This window comes from Maylandia zebra, linkage group LG6 (assembly GCF_041146795.1).
Source record: "Maylandia zebra isolate NMK-2024a linkage group LG6, Mzebra_GT3a, whole genome shotgun sequence".
NCBI classification, from domain to species: Eukaryota; Metazoa; Chordata; class Actinopteri; order Cichliformes; family Cichlidae; genus Maylandia; species Maylandia zebra.
The window spans coordinates 36,486,926-36,504,450 of NC_135172.1; the positions used below are offsets into that span (position 1 = coordinate 36,486,926).

Below are 17,525 nucleotides of genomic sequence, written 5' to 3' on the forward strand. Positions count from 1 at the left end.
GAGTTAATTGGTATTTTTCTCCTCCTACTTTAAGTATAGTATTTTGCAGGGTATGATACTTCAGAATATGAAAAAGCAATGTCTTCAACAACCGAGATGTTAGAAAATGGATCAGGGATGTTAGGGTTCGGTAAAAACGTAGACGTTTGTAACTTTAACCAGAAGAGGGCAGTGATACAACTTAAAACGTTACAAGCGGCCGTGAGCGAAGGAGAAAATGGCACCTCCTACCCGCCAGAGGTCGCTGCAGACGCCGCCTGTGACAGTTCATTGACAGCCCCTCAGCTGGTACGGAACCGGAGGCAGCGTGCGGTTGCTTGGCTCAACCACTCAAAATGCTCAGAATTACGATCCGGGCAGAAATGGGATCCCTTTGGATTTTGTTCGGTGTCATCTACTCCCAGTTCTTGGCCGTATCCTCTGATGACATAGTTGTGGCATGCGGTGGATTCGTGAAATCCGACGTTGAAATCAATTACTCTCTGATCGAGGTGAGAGTGCAAATGTCCCGACTAGCGTGCTAGCAGCTAACCAGCAGCTAGCTGGTTTGTGGTAGAAAGCTAAAGGTTGGGCGGAGTTTTTCGTTTCAATGACAGTTTGAATGAAATGAATACAAAAGCAGTGTGTTTGTGTTTAATCTGTTTCTGATTGCTCGCAAACATTTGTGAGTTTGGTCTTGTTTGACATTGATTTAGCTACTTACTTGATAGCTGATGGTAACTCCGCATTAATATCCATATATCACACAAGGCATTCACTGCTAATCCTAAAACCTGCAGGCGTTGATGAGTAAGTGCTCCCGTCCTAATCCCTTCTTTTTCACGGGCTACATGGGATTAGCAATTTGGTTAATTAAGATATTGAAATGAACTAAATCCGACAGACTAGATTGTTTCTTTGTTGCTAGTTGACATAAATCGCTCAGTTTAGTTATTATAGTATGAACACTATAATAACTTTCATTATGATTAATGATCACTGTGTGTTCTTCATTCTCAGATTAAACTATATACCAAACAAGGATCACTGAAATATCAAACGGATTGTGCTCCAATCAATGGTTACTTCATGATCCCTCTCTATGACAAGGTATGCCAGCAACTGATTTGATTAGCTCTAACTAATTCTTTCACTGATGGTGAATTTAATCAAGCTGTCACTTTAACGCAGGGAGATTTCGTTTTGAAGATCGAGCCTCCGCTTGGGTGGAGCTTTGGTAAGACTCTCACAGAAACATCCCCATAATTCACAAATTATCATATAAAAGCCATTGTGCATTGTCCCATATTCTCTGGTCTCTTTTCCTTTTGGACTTTTAACTATCATCAGAGCCTACCAGTGTCGACCTGCATGTGGATGGAGTCAGTGACATTTGTACGAAAGAAGAAGACATCAATTTTGTTTTTACGGGATTCTCAGTGTCAGGAACGGTGAGAATGGTCTTCTTGAAAAGAAATTTAGATTGTTATAGTATGTAGACAGAAAGTTTAAGAGTTAAGACTGTCTACTTTGCAAAATGTGTGATTTTAAAAAAAAGTGCTTTGACACATTTGATGGGGTTTATCTAAATGCAAGAAAACTTTGGAGCGCTTTAAAGCTTTAAAGCTTCTTTAACCAATGCAACACAGGTTATTGATAAAATAAATAGTATCAAGTGGTGATTAGTGTCTAGTTTCCTCAAATATATTGTGTTTTGCTCAGGTTCTGAGTAAGGGCCATCTCATGGGCCCAGCTGGCGTGGAAGTCAAACTCAGCCGAGCCGGAACAGGGGAGAAGCTCCAGAGTGTCACCACACAGCCTGGAGGAAAGTAAGTTACTCACACCTTATGTTTGTTTCTGCATTATACAGATGTTTGAAATGAACTTGCCCCTTTCTTTCTTTTTTTTGTGGTTTTTTGCTTACACAGGTATACCTTCTTTAAAGTACTACCAGGAAAGTATGACATCACAGCTTCTCATCCTTCCTGGACTCTCGAACAGGTTTGTTCACGTTAGCAATCGATATTAAACTGCACGTTGCGTTAAAAACGTGTTGTCCATGTTCTATTATGAGTGCCTCATGTCAGTTTTTTACATCTTACATCTGCCAAACCCCATTTAGAATTGATGATCAACTTATCATGCATGTCTTTGGACTGTTGAAGAAAGCTGGACTTTGCAAGATGTAAAATAAATGACACAAAGTGTAACTTGGTTCATATCTGATGTTAAAATTAGATGAAAAAAGAGTGTGGTAAACTTTTAGTGAAAGATTTAAAATCTCTGTGTACAAAAATACACTGTCAGATTTGTAACTGATGATGCGAATAAGCTCTCCCACATTATTTCCCCCCCCATACCCACCTGCCATCATGCTCAGTACCACAGCATCCCAGTTTCCAATTAAAGTACTGTCATTAATACTGTAGAGAATGCATGATCTCAGAGGTCTGTTTGATTCTGTATCGCTTGAGGGTAGAAAACTTCATTATTCACCTACTTGCTTAGCTGATACAGTTCCTTGTCAGGTGAGCAAGGTTATAACTAATGAGCTCCAGCAGTAATCACAGTGAACCTGACAGGGCCATTATTCCATCTCTTAATGCAACTTATGGGTGACCTCTGCCATCTTCATATAGAGTACTACCTCAGTGCACGTCTCCAATGCAAATGCCCCGGCCGCTGACCATCTGGTGGTTGGAGGCTACGATGTCTCGGGGGAGGTCCGCAGTGATGGAGAGCCCATGAAAGAGGTCACCTTCCTGCTTTACTCAGCCACAGTCAAGAGAGAGGTAAACCTCCATAATTTCCATTTTTGCACAGAAATATGTCGACTTTTCATATCCGTCTTACATTATATGTAAATGATCACACTTTAACACTTTACCTTAACTTAACACATTTTCCACGTCCTTTAATTTCTGGAATATGCTGAATTTCGCATTGCTCCATTGGTTCAATTTGAATGTTTGTCATTTCCAGGACATAAGTGGTTGTAATACTTCCCCAGTGGAGGGTGCAGATTCTGGAGACAGCACGCTGGTATACCTGTGCAGCGCTCTGTCCAGAGATGATGGTGTCTTTGTCTTTCCTTCGTTAGCCAGCGGCGAGTACACTGTGGTGAGTTATTGTCGCAAAAGCCAACAGAAGACTGCTGTCAAATTGAGCTATTGTGTCAGAAATACAACAGAAGACCAAATGATGTATAAGTACACAGTGCAGCTACTTTGATTTAATAAGGAAGTCTTTTCCTTTGTGCCATAAGATTAGCTACATCATCTTCTGCTTTGTGAATTCCTATGTTGAAGCCTCTATTTGGCTGCTTCCATGTTTCCTATTTCTGGATGAGAGGGTGGAGTGTTTAATTATCAGATAGCGCCAGCAAGTTACATCCATTAACTCCAACAGGGCATTAGACAGTCATAGATACACTCTAATTAGCGCTGCATAACATACAAATAGAGTACTACAATTTGATCCGAAAACCGGACCACAAATGCAGCCTTATTAATCTCTGAAAAGCACCAAGAGCACAAAAATGATTGAGTTCATGTTCAGTGACTTGGCTTGGCTGAGGTCAAGCTTAGCAGACAGCTGCCAGAATAGCCACCTGCATAGGTGTCCACCTATCAGTCAAAGCTGCTTCACTCCTAATTGAATCCATTGGAGCCTGAATAGAAAGTAAACAGGAGAGTTGGAGCGAGACACGGTAAAGTCAGTTGTTATCTTGCTGAGGAGTTAGAGGTGATGAAACTCACAGCTCCTTATCCAACCACTCACAGCAGGTACTCGTTATTCCATTACTCCTCTCAGTATTTCAAAAACAGCGCAAATTTAAATCTTGCTTTTTTAAACTTGATGACACACACACACAAATTTTACTTCAACAGTACTATTTGAACTATTTAAACAGCTCTAACGCCATTTAAAGAGGTTTGGGTGATTTACTTAAATTAACCAAACAAAGACTTTCATAGGATTGTATTACAATATATTGTAATGACAACTACAACATGTTTTATGTTTCCTGTTTTCTAATCCACCCCACATTTAGCTAGGTAATCCGAATCCAGTGCAGGAATTACATGTGTATGAACTTTTTTTTTTTTACCGATATAACTACAAGAGACAAGGTGGTATGAATGATGGGTTTTATGAAAGCATCATTTTTATTTGCGAACAATGAAATTCTATCTCCTCTATCTTAGAGATGTAATCGTTTTTCCATCTAAATGTGCTTCTGTGAAATCCTTCACTTCAGATACCTTTCTACAGAGGAGAAAGGATCACTTTTGATGTTGCTCCTTCTAGGATGAATTTCAAGGTGGAACACAACAGCTTGAAACTAGAGGTAAAGAGAACTGTTATATCTTAATTTTTTTAAAATAGTTATTATTAATGTGTATCAGCAAGTTTCAAAAGGAAACAAGTTTTGTGCAAAATATTCAAGTTTGACATTCTGTCTCTTTATGTGTAGCCCATCTTCCGTGTGATGGGCTTCTCTGTGACTGGCCGGGTTCTCAACAGTCCTGATGGGGAAGGTGTGCCCGATGCTACAGTCTACCTAAACAACCAGATCAAGGGTAATCGCAAAAGAAGACTCATGTTTTCAGTAGAATATCTAACTATAGTTTTTGAAGTGGTTCTCTGTCACACTTTAAACTGTAGCTTGCTTTACCACTCTGTCCTCACAGTTGTCAGCAAAGAAGATGGCTCTTTCCGGTTGGAGAACATGACAGCTGGTACCTACACCATCCGTGTCAACAAAGAGCTCATGTTCTTCGAGCCAGTCACAGTGAAGATCGCTCCTAATACGCCTCAACTTCCTGATATCGTCACAGCAGGGTACGTTATAAGAATTAGTAGCTTATTACATAAATTTAGCTGCAGTGTAGTTCTTCATATTGTCATGACTTCCTCATTTTGGTCCAACACAGGTTCAGTGTTTGTGGCCAGATCTCCATCAGCCGCCTGCCTGAAGGCATGAAGCAGCAAGGTCGCTACAAGGTCACTCTGACGCACAAGAGCACAGACAAGGCTTTCATTCGGACTGTTGAATCTGACCATCAGGGGGCCTTCTGCTTTCAGGCCAAACCCGGAGACTACAGTGTCCATGTAAGACTCGAGCAGCATTTTATTTTATATGACATATCCATATCTTAATTTTTATAACCTCTTATTTAATCAGTTTGAAAGCTAATTCAAATGGTATTAAATATATACAAGAAACCGACATATGTCACGCATACTAAATTTTAATTGGTGAGCCTCCTAAAAGATGAACAGATGTCATGTTGCCTAAAGCGCAGATGGTGCTTTTTACCCATATTCTATGATATTTGCACATTTACGGCTTAACAGTTGCAACAGATCATCATCTGAAAAACTCATTTGTCATTGGAAAGCAAAAAACCCAAATCTTTAACTTTTTTTTTATTCAGAAATACAGATTCATCTGTGTCATCAAACCAAAGCAGTTAAGCTTAGTGTTCATGTAGCTGTTTGATTAAAAAATATGGTTTTAAGCAAAAGGATATTTGTTTGTGTGTTCAGGTATCTCTGCCTGAAGCAGAGGTGAAAGCAGGCCTGGCTCTGCAGCCTCAGGCCCTGGACATCTCCCTTGTGGATCAACCACTCACAGACCTAGTTTTCACCCAGTTCATGGCTTCTGTTTCTGGAAAGGTGTACTGTCTAGGTAAAAGTCTTAGTAATTTACACTTTACAGTCTTTTTGAGAAGACAACGTTTACCAAAGATGCAGCTTTAATCCATAAAGAAATATATTTTCACACGAGCCAACCTTGTGTTCTCTGGTTGTCCTTTAGCTTCCTGTGATGACCTCTCTGTAACCCTGCAGCCAGCGAGTAGGCAGGGGGAGAGGAGGACAGTGGCTCTGTCTGGGAGCAGCGACATCCTCAGCTTCTCTTTTGACAACGTTTTGCCCGGGAAATACAAAGGTTTTAAGTATACTTCTAGTTTTTTTTAAATTATATGTAAACTCTGCATGCAGTCAGGTTTTCACTGGAACAACTGAGTCAAGCATTCTGTACAATATAAACCCCTCAATCTATGCACACTTCTATTTGAAAGTTATAGTAGTTATTCTTAAATAGAGAAATGAGCGGGTAATCATCAGCCTTTCAATCACTGGTTTATAGCAGCAGCTTTCAGCAGGCATGCCATTACTCAACTAGTGTTTCCCCACCTTCTGGTAATGTGGATCCATCTGTTCATTCCACACAAACTCTTTCACTGCCTGCAAATGATCTGCACACATGCATGTTTATTCAGTTTATAGTGTTGCTGGGACAGTTTTTATATATAATATGTGTGCAATCATTTTTTAAATTCTTTTTTTATTCAAAGATCCTGAACGGAACTTGTGATATTTTTCCACCTATAATAGTGTGACATATTTAATTCACATATTTCTTTTTTCCCCCTGTCATTTAAAATGTATTTCTCACTTTTTATTCTCTCTAATCTTTACCACTTGTAGTAAGTATTTCTCACGAGGAGTGGTGCTGGAAACATAAGTCAGTGGAGGTGGAGGTTCTGGAATCGGACGTCTTGGGGGTGGAGTTCAGACAGATTGGCTACATCCTGCGCTGCTCCCTTTCCCATGCCATCACTTTGGTTAGTAATCAGTAGCTCACTCCACTTGCACTACATGCTGCCTGTTAGATCAGATGCTTACACTTCCATATGTATTATTGAATGTGTGGTGCTGCACAGGAGTTCTTCCAAGATGGCAGCAAACCTGAAAACGTTGGCGTGTACAACCTCTCTAAGGGAGTCAACCGCTTCTGCCTCTCCAAGCCTGGTGAGTTTCTTTATTCTGACCTCTCATTAGCTCAACATAGGAGAAATTAGCATAATCAAAAAATATCAGACTGTACCAACTGTACCATGTCCGACTTATCTAAATATACCACTGGAACGTAATAAGTAATCAGCCAAAAATGGCTTGTCCAGGTGTTTACAAAGTCACCCCTCGCTCCTGCCACCAATTTGAGCAGGACTTCTACACCTACGATACGTAAGTAATGTAACGTCGTGTGTTTTTATTTCTGGGTTAATGCAGTGCAACCATGCAGCCAAAGCATTCTAATGACTGCTGTTGACCTGTGTGTAACAGTTCAGCCCCCAGCATTCTGACCCTGACTGCAGTGCGGCATCACATGACAGGACTCATCACCACCGACAAGACTCTAGACGTCACAGTCACGATCAAGTAATTATGACTCTGCATGAGTAGTCTCGTATGCTCAAATGCTGCCGTGCATTTGCGTGTTTGGTAATGACCAGCTTTAGCGTTTTTATTTATTTTTAAAACCTCATCCCCCTGGTCAGGTCGTCCATCGAGAGCGAGCCGGCGCTCGTGCTGGGTCCGCTGCGGAGCCTGGAGGAGCAGAGGCAGGAGCAGCAACTGCAGGAGATCGAGCTGCGACGTCAGGAGCGAGAACGCCGTGCAGCTGAAGAGGAAGGAGGTGCCAGAGACGATAGTCCTCCTATCCAAGAAAAGGCTGATGAACTGACAGGCCCTTTCCACTATGAGTTCTCCTACTGGGCTAGGTCAGTTTTTGCTCTTTAAAATACCATGTAGGGCTGACGGCAAAACTTCTGTTCACTTTAGTGTTAACTTGGAAATTCCAGCTTTATATCTCTGTAGAAAATTAACAGGACTTGAGAGAAATTAAGAGTGGAATTCTGACATCTGCTAATAATAACCATCAGAGGCTCACTTGAGTCTAGAACTGTTGTTCATTGCTGTTAGTGATTTTTTTCTTTCTGTGTAAATATGCAGGGCTGGTGAGAAGATCACAGTGACTCCCTCCTCGAAGGAGCTGTTGTTCTACCCTCCTGAAGTAGAGGCAACTATCACCGGAGGTAAATTCACACAAGAAGAAAGTCTATTGGAAACCTTAAAACGGACTCTGATACAACCCACGCAGGTTATTCTAAATAAACCGCATCTTTGCTGTTGACAGAGTCGTGTCCAGGTCGGCTGGTGGACATCACCGGTCGTGCAGGTCTTTTCTTAGAAGGCAAGGTGTCACCAGAGCTACAAGGTGTGGAAATATCTATCACTGAGAGAGGCGCTGCTACACCACTCATTACTGTGGCCACTAATGAGATGGGAGCATACAGGTATGAGAACACAGTGATAAAAATAGGGTGTGTGAAAATGAGAGCGAGGATATTCAAGCATTTTTCATTCGGGTAATGCTGCCTTCGGGTTCTGCTATAAATGTTATTGCCTTAGCAAGTCATTATACTAACAGGGTAGTTCATAAATGCATTTTTTTTTTTAAAGAATAAGGTTTTTGGCCTGGAGTGAGGTGTGAAGTCTTTTCTATTTAGGACCAAAAAGTTAAAGTTAAAAAAGAAAAAAAGTTGAGATTCATGGCTGTGGGCGCAGCCATCATCATTTTGTTACTGACTAAAATAACCCAACAACTGTTGGATTCATTACCTCGGAGCCCCAGATGTTCATGGTGCCCAGAGGATGAATTTCAATGACTTTTGTGTTCACCTGTTTATTCCTCTTTTCTTTATTTGAAAAAAAAAAAAAACCCTGGAAACTTACGAAGCATCAGCCAGGCTAGCATTTTTACAGCAGATATTTTTGGCTTGTCATAAGAGCGAAAGCACAGGTGGCATTAGAGACATTGGCGCTGAATCAGTATGCAGAAAAGCAGGGCTTGCAATACATTATCAAGCCTGTGATCTGCGATCTTGATGCTGTTGTAAGCATCTTAGTCTGTAAAATTAGGGTCACGGGGACAGCCTCACAGGGCTGCAAGTAGACTTTGTGTCCTTAGAGCAAAGAAACATGCCTCTTTTCTTTCACATGAGTAAAGCTTGTGTTGTATGTAGTGCTGTCAGCGTTAATCTCGTTAAAATGACGTTAACGCCATAACCGCATTAACGCGGCAAATCTCCATTAGCGAGTTAACGTGGATCGCCCCGTGCGTTAGGCTGCACGGCGTTAACGAGGCGCGTTGACGCCGTGCAGCTGGCGGTTATGGCGTCATTTTAATGAGATTAACACTGACATTGTTCCATTGTTTTAGTATTGACGTTATAATAGGCTTTATAGATTGGCTTGTGTTCAAATCACGTTGCATTTAGTAATAAACAAGTATCTTGAAGAAATTCCGACCTTCACTTAACTTTTCCCCCGCTTTTCTTCAGTGTGGGTCCGCTCCACAGTGACCGGCAGTACGACATCAGTGCAAGTAAAGAAGGTTTCGTGCTGAGTCCCGTGGAGGGCACCCAGGGAGATTTTAAGGCATTTGCTTTGGCTGGCGTCACCTTCAAGGTATATGCAGCCATCCTCACGTGCATGTTTTACCTCCCAGTAATCATCAGACGTTTAGGTACTTTTTATATTTGTCCAGCTGTTTGTTCACAACTACTAACCCTCAGTGATTATGGTGGTTGGACATGAGATAAAGAAGTGACATAATGAAAAGTACTTGTTACTGTATGTTTTGGAAAAATGTTTTTTTTGTGTTTTGCCGCGTGCTGTCAGTACACTGCCTTTGTGCTGCCCTTTGTTAAAAGGATCTGCAATTACCTACTGCGACCGTGAGATCCTGACACAAATGATCAGTATTAGTTTCCTTTTCACACTGTGTGATAAATTGCTTTGAAATCTTCTGCTCAGCATTGACAGAGCATGTTTATTTTTCACTTGTACATCTTCTCTGAAATTAAGCCCACCTGTCAGCCTGATTACACCCACAATTTGGCGCTCACTCGAGCCACGGGCTTTCATTATATTTTCTCCGTGTGATCTTTTATTGTGAAAAGATTAAAGGGGTTTAATTGATTTGGTCCCTGTCTAGCAGTAAAATCAACAAGTATTCTGTCTGTGCTGTAGATCAAATCGGAGGACGGTCAGCCTCTCGCCGGCGTGCTTCTTTCTCTGAGTGGGGGTCAGTTTCGCTCCAACCTTTTGACTCAAGACACTGGCATCCTCACTTTCAATAACTTGGTAAGAAACCTCTTTTAGTAGTATGTCAGACTGCCAAACATTGTTGGTGGTTGACGGTAATTCTAGGGATGCTTTGCCCTGTGTCTTGGTTCACTTGTCCATCCTGTATTTTCTGCTTCCCACCTTTTTTTCCTCAGAGTCCTGGTCAGTACTACTTCAAGCCCATGATGAAGGAGTTCCGCTTTGAGCCGGCATCTCAAATGATTACAGTGGAGGAGGGTGAAAACCTCAGTATTGATATAACTGGAATCAAAACTGCGTACAGGTAAATGAGTGTACATTGTCCACTGTTAGCTTGCAAGCATAGGAATATCTTTCAGTGTGCAAATTACTGAGCCTATACTCATCTGCTGGTGGGTACTGCAGCTTGCACATGTGCTCATTGCAGTCTTGTACACTTGTCCTCAGCTGCTACGGAATGGTGCAGTCTCTCAACGGGGATGCAGAGTGGGACGTGGCTGTGGAGGCCGTGGGTCAGGGAGACTGTAGCCTCTACAGCGAGGACACGGTCACTGATGAGGAGGGCCGATTCAGACTCAGGGGTCTGCTGGTGAGGACGGGATGAGCTGTTAAAATAAGACCAGACTTGAGAATTGAAACAGATCATGGCCTCTAGGTGTTGTCTTGGATTACTAGGGAAACTGGTGATTTTGCAAAGTGTGATTTGTAAGCTGTATATGATTTGCTCAGTTGTAATGGAGTGTATGTGATTATACCTCTAACTCATTTAATGTTTTTCTTGCAGCCGGGTTGCAAATATCTCATTCAACTGCGAGCTGAAGGCAACGACCACATAGAGAGGGCCTTGCCACAACACAGAGCTATAGAGGTAGGCAGCAGCTTGCTTCAAGTTTGTCTGGTGCAGATGTTCAGCATCTTTGGCTTTTAATGGGGTGGAGAAATTACAATTATACCAAGTTTCTTAGAGCTTTAAATATGAGAGGGGTCACTTGAGTGTCATGAAGGCACACATGCTTAAGCATAACCGGTTAGTTTTACATGTTTGGCTACATATTTAGACTTTTTGTCAGTAGCTAATGGTGCAGTTATCTATGTTTAGGAAGTATGTTGTTTTGACTTAAAAGCTGTGGGTCAGAGTTGACTTGGATTACTCTTGAAGGCAAAGCTGCTACTAAATGAAGCTCACTGAGTGCTTTAAGTTCAGGAATTTTGCACACATTTTCAAGTCGTACTCGCACTGCTTTAACACTTCTGAAAACTATTAAGGGGGCTATGGAAAACTTTAGTAATTGAATTGTTAAAATAACTGTGGGAACCCTGTGATTATGACTTATCGGCACCCTCATCACATGGGTCCTTTCAATATTCAGAACAAAAGCAGCGATAATCCCATTGCCAAAGTTTAAACCTCTCACTTCATAATTTTAGCTTGTCTGAAAAGTGCAGCGCTCCTAATCTCTCTCGCAAGGCTGGAAATGCCTTAATTCCCTTTAATTCTCTGTTATTATCACACCGTGTGACTTGAACAAAAAACTTGATCCGTGGTTCACATTGGATATTTTCTTCACAAGTTTCATTGTTACATCTATATAATGAGCTCTATATTCCCTTTCAGGTTGGCAGTAGTGACATTGAAGGGGTCAACATTATCGCCTTCAGGCAGATCAATCAATTTGACCTCAGTGGAAACATCATCACGTCTCCTGAACACCTTCCAACACTATCAGTAGGACGTTTAAAACCCGGCATTTTTGTCTTTCTTTTGAAACTTTTAAGTCTCTACAAGGCTTTTGCATTAGCTGTAGATAAGTTAGACCTGTAATCATTTTGCTTTACCTTTACACTTTTCCCCCCCCAGGTGAAATTGTACAAGAGTGACAATCTGGACAATCCAATCAACAGCGTCTCTCTGGGACAGTCCCTTTTCTTTCACTTCCCTCCTTTGGACAGAGATGGCGAGGTAATTCAGTCTTAAAGAGCTCCTGTTATGCTTTTACTGGTTTGAGTAATGAGGTCAGTGTACGTTTAGTAATCCCAGTAAGCCAAAAGGTTCGTGTTTCAGACCACTAAGACAATTCTTTCCTACTATTAGACATGTATAATGTCAGTGTGAGAGGACATCCCTAACATGGTTATGTCAGGGACAGCGCTCTTCATATGTGCAAATTTACCACCCACATGCTGTTCAAACCTTCTGTTTAGCAGTAGTAGCCAATCAGAAGAAACCTGGCTTAAAGGGAGAGCGGTTTTAAAGAGAGAGGAGGTAAAACACCTTTCTGAAGGTGGTGCAGGCCCTCAGTTCAGTGAGGCCGAGTATAAGATAAAAGTAGGATTATTTTTCGACTGTGAAACATGCAAAGCAACTTGATGGTTTTTGGTTTTTAAGCCAGTATTATTAAAATATAGTGCTGTCAGTGTTAACGCAACATTAACGTGCTTAAGCTGCATTAACGCCGAGTGACCCCTCACACTAATCTGCGTTAACTCGTTAACAGGGATTTGCCAATTTTGACGCGTTAACGTGGGTCAGTTCACGTTAATGCTGACAGCACTACTGAAATATCATTTACTTAGTCCTTAATTGCGTATTTTACGTAATTCATAGTAAAACGTGACCCAGAATACACTGCTGTTTATCCATAGTCACCTTTCTCTTCTCTTTTCTAGAGCTACGTACTGATGCTGTACTCCACACTGTCCCGTTCCCAATATGATTTCACACTGCCTCAAGTCTCCTTCACTTCCACTGGCTACTACAAACATGTCACTCTTACCTTCCACCCTACTGTAAGATACAGATGTTTTTAAGTATATATTTTTCCTACAAAGAATATTTGTTTTGTCTTATTTGTTACAGAACAGTATGTTTCTATATAAATGTGTGTGCACTTTCCCACAGCGTAAAGTGCCCGACCAGGATGTTGCTCAGGGGTCTTACGTAGCTTTGCCGCTCACTCTACTTCTCCTCTTAGCGGCCTACAATTATGAGAAGGTACAGAACAAGTTGCATCTAATCAAGGCAGACTATTCAACCAAGCTTTTGTTTGATTTGTCAATTTCTAAATGTGAGGAATAAATGTCACTAGAAGTGAGCCTTGTCCAGGCCAAGCCTATAATGTATTAATACCCTGTAATTCTCATAGTTGTCGCATGGTTGGTTTTTATAGTTAAAGTTTTTGATCCAGTAAGCTTCATTTAATGCCTTTTCCTGACCTGTTTGCAGGTGATTCCCCTTTTGTTACAGTTGGGGAGCCGCATCCAGGGAGTGAGGAGCATGGCTCAAGCCAGCAGTGAAAGTGCTGCTATGGATGAAGCCAAACGTCAGGCCAAGAGACAGAAAGCCAGGCGAACATGAGGTGCACATTAAGCCACATCTTCGTACACTAAACTGCCCGCTAGCATCCGTGACCCCAGCATCGGAAAGCAATGGGTTACCAGGGTTACACTTCTTCATTGTTACCAACCAAGTGCTGTGTGTGCTAGTGAACTTTTTAGCTTGCTAAGGTGTGTTTGAAACAGGGCCCAGGTGAAGCCCAACATGAACCACTCAACACCCTTTACCACCACCACCACCTCCACCTCATCTGCCACTTTGATTCACTGGACCGATAGCTGACATTTTACAGACTGTTTTTTGTCCACAATTAATCTTAGTCTAAGAAAATTGTTGATATTTGTAATAGAATATGAGCCATTTTTTATATTTGTAATTTATCCAGGTCAACAACAGCGTTTTGTGGGGTTTTTTTGTTGTTGTTTTTTTTTAAATGAGTACACTGCTTATTTTAATAGTCCTAACAATGTTTGGGTCCGTGAGACATTGTATGCCTATCAACACTGGGGCCAAGTCATTGAAACGTGGCTTTAATTTGATAAAGTGTTAGCTTAAAGCAGCAGTTCTCAAACTTTTTTCCCTGGCATGCCTCCATTTAGATGCCACACACACACACACTTTCTCAGCATCAAGTTGATTATTTTACATACCGTACATAAATTATAGCCATAAAGCTTAATTTAACTTTGTATTTTTCCCTGGGTCGTCCGCAACCCTCCTGCAGTGGATTTATGTCCCACCAGAGGGCCCCGCCCCATAGTTTGAGAACCGCTGGCTTAAGGATATTTAAGGTTTCCAAACTATGTGCTGGTTTTTTCACAAGCTTAAAATGTTTTTAACTTGATGTGTCCCCATGGACTTGATCTAAGACTGAACTGAGCCTTATAATCCCATCACAAACAAGGGACTCTGTAACTTCCAGTTACAAATGAAAGACAACCAAAGATGTTAACGAGCTAATATGGTTGTTAGTCAAATGACATCACACAATGTCAATCACCAATGAAATACTGTAATGCATTCACTCCTGATGGCATTTTATTAGGCGTTAAGTGTGATGTTAGACTTTTTGACTCCTCCGTTTGCTCAGGTACAGGATGCGGGAAATTTTGGTTTGAATACTGTGTTTTTGTTTTCTTTGAAGGATGGGCTGCGGTGGCGGGGTAGGGAGTGATAGGGCTAACTAAGAGTTGATTAATTTATTAACATGTTTAATCGGATGTGAACGATAACCTAGTCTGAATGCTATGACGTGTTTTTTCAGAAGTGTGGTTGATTTCATTTTTTTCTCATTTATATTCCATAAGATTAAATATGTGTGACAAGCTAAATTAAATTTCAGAAGACCCATGTACTGAATCGAAAATGAATATCTACAAAGGGTCGTTCATGACCTTTAGATAAACTTGATGAGGCAGGATTGTGATTTCATAAGCTCATTGTCTTACTGCAGAGCAGTTTAATGCACTGTGAAATCTATGTACCCCAGCTCTTTTTTTCTGTATTGAATTCATCTGAACTCAGCGGTGGCTGCCTTTTACAGAAAGATGAAAAGGCCACTGACTATTTACTGAGTTGAAAGATATTCCAATTAGTCTACATTCAGAAGTTGATTACTTTGGTTGGGGTGGGAGACGGAAGATGAGGGAGGTGGGGTGTAATTGTCATTTGTTCAGAATCTGTTAATTTTTCAGATAATCAATAAAGTTTGACTGGAATAAGATTACCTTTTTTATGGCTTTACCTGTAGGGGGCAGTGTAATGCTATAGGATAATATAACAGACAAGAACTGTAACTCCTCATCCTTTAAGTGTTACAGTACAAAACTCCTATTATATCAGTTCTGGATCACAAGAAGTAGACTCAGAAAATCAATAAGTCTGAGTCTGACTTCTCTCATTACTCCCCTTCACCCGAGCAGTACGTGTTATAAAGTGCCTTAGGGCACATTAGAGAACAGCCTGCACAAGTTGATGTTTTGGGAAGCGAGGTTAAACGGCTTAAATCACAGCAGAGCTGCCTAAAAGGAATATGTTTCAACTGAAATCCTATTGTTTTAGTGTGAAAAGGAAGCTTACACATGAATAACAAATGTGCTCTGCGCTGTCTTGAGAACTTCGCCCCACCCTGTCTTTGTACACAGCATCAGACAAAGCCGGAGCACTGGACAGTTTTTAAGCATTAACTGATGGAAAAACAAGCTAAATTGATCACAGTTCGTATTTTTTGACTAGCCTTTGCCAACTAATAATAAACAAACCACATTATTGATCAGGTTTATGACCTCACATCTGGCATTTTGACCTGCAGTAGAGGAAACATCAGGGGGAACAGATCGCATTAACCATGCCTCTTCAACCTCTAAGGTGCAGCACTTGCAAGGCTTGGGTTAATTGCCTGTTGGTGTGCTGGCATGGCTTACAGGAACACTAAAATTAACTGAATGCACTATTTTTATGAGTTATTCATGTAGCTTTCTACATCACCCATTTGTTTAGTATTCTGGCATGTGTTTGGTTTTTCTCAGAAAATTCTCAGACACAATTTACCATATTTGCACAAAAGTCTGGACTAAGTTATCAGCTAACACCAACAAGATTGCTTAGCAAGCTGCTAACCATGAAAATTAGTGCAATTAGCAGATGACTAAAATACAAAAATGGAGCATAAACGCCTTGGACCGCACAGCGAGATATATTACGGTGCTGCGCAAAATTCTTCAGCCAACACAAAGCCAAAAAACTCCCAAAACCTTGAAAATCAGTATTTGGTATGAAAACGTTCTCAGTAAAGACCCTGCACTGCCTCAGTTATGCTGAGTTCTGCACTTTGGGAAGGCCAATCCATGACTGATAGTGTTCTCAGTGTGTTTGTCTGTCCAGGTATGCTTTTACTATATTGACAGTGATGTTACATCAGTTTTGAGATCACCACCACTGGCTGAAAACGCCGGCCCCAAACCATGGTTTTTTTTGTGTAATTGGCATTCCTCAGCCTCATGTCCCTGGTTTCCGTCCTGAAGAATAGCTGCTTGACAGACACCCTTCCACTGAGACCATTTCTGATGAGGCTTCAGCAAACACATACATCAACTGAAAGGTTTTTTTTTTTTTTTTAGGGTTGTGACTTTTTCTCTTGTCCTTCCCCTTTTGTTGAGTTTCCTCAGATTTTTTAAGAACACATTGCACACAAAATATGCCAAGTTTTTGCTAATAGCTCTTTGAGTCAAAAATACTATTTTAGACCTGTCGAACTGTCGTCTCTGGCTATGACTAAAGACGTGGAACCAAATTATGTTGTTTGTTTGTTTTTGCTTAAAATCTCAAAATGCCTTAAGATATGATTAAAAATGAGTTCTTTACTAAGTCATCTGTTATGTGTAGGCAACATGCTGGTTCATCCCTTGAGTTAGGTGCCTTTTAAGTGTTAAATGGCTTGCCAAACACAAACACCACTGAAAATGGTCATGTACAAGGACTGGACTGAAAGATTGAGAAAACAGTCAATTTCCAAAGAAAACCTTCAAACGACCACAAGTCTAGCTCCTTGGAAGCAAAATATAAGGAAATGAGAGGTAATGGAAGACTTTTGCACAATACTGTATGTCTTCATTTAAAAAAAGCTCCTAATAGTACAAACATTGTCAAGACCAGTTCATTGACTCCAATTAGCAAAGGTAAAACCTGATGGACAGTATTCAGCTACAGCTGCCACTGCTGAGATGCCTGTCAATCAAAGCAAACATGCTATATAGATGAACTATAAAAAAAAATAAAGTTCATTATGCAGTTCACTATCCAGAGACCAAAACCTGTTTTTGTCCCAGGCTATTAACATGCTTTTTAATAACATAATTTTGGGCATTTTAACACAGGAGTCTGTAGGGATGTACTCGCCTTTGGGCCAGCCTCTAGTGGCTACTGAACACTTCTGATTGGCTTTGCTGTTTAGCCCTGGAGGATGCTAACAGAGTCAAATTAATGAGGTTTTATGAAGCTTAATTAATCACATAAATGGCAGTAACAATGGCTACAGCATGCATTATATAACATAGTGTATATGGGTAAGCTGGAAGGCATTTATTCAAAAGTTAGCCTAAAAGAACCTTTATACAGGTAGAATGCATAGTTGATGACAAGCAAAATTACTTTTCTGCCCTTTTCCTCTTCATCAGTTTGTGCTTTAAATAGAGAGCTTTTTGACCATCATTATTATTATTATTTTTTTTTTTATATCTGTGACAGTTGT

General features: G+C 40.8%; 1 protein-coding gene across 1 annotated transcript; it reads left to right on the forward strand.

Annotated features, from left to right (window-relative positions):
* Positions 1-270: 270 nt before the first annotated feature.
* On the forward strand, positions 271-14,999 carry nomo (nodal modulator). Its single transcript, XM_023154412.3, has 31 exons — positions 271-491; positions 1,000-1,089; positions 1,171-1,216; positions 1,330-1,430; positions 1,702-1,808; positions 1,908-1,980; positions 2,619-2,771; positions 2,962-3,099; positions 4,241-4,330; positions 4,457-4,562; positions 4,674-4,824; positions 4,917-5,094; positions 5,533-5,674; positions 5,804-5,935; positions 6,478-6,614; positions 6,714-6,801; positions 6,954-7,017; positions 7,117-7,212; positions 7,332-7,553; positions 7,786-7,868; positions 7,970-8,129; positions 9,177-9,303; positions 9,868-9,981; positions 10,119-10,246; positions 10,390-10,531; positions 10,727-10,810; positions 11,558-11,668; positions 11,801-11,902; positions 12,610-12,729; positions 12,842-12,934; positions 13,166-14,999. The coding sequence occupies exons 1-31, from the start codon at positions 336-338 to the stop codon at positions 13,295-13,297; spliced, it is 3,666 nt and encodes a 1,221-aa protein (XP_023010180.2). The 5' UTR covers positions 271-335; the 3' UTR covers positions 13,298-14,999.
* The last annotated feature ends 2,526 nt before the right edge of the window (positions 15,000-17,525 follow it).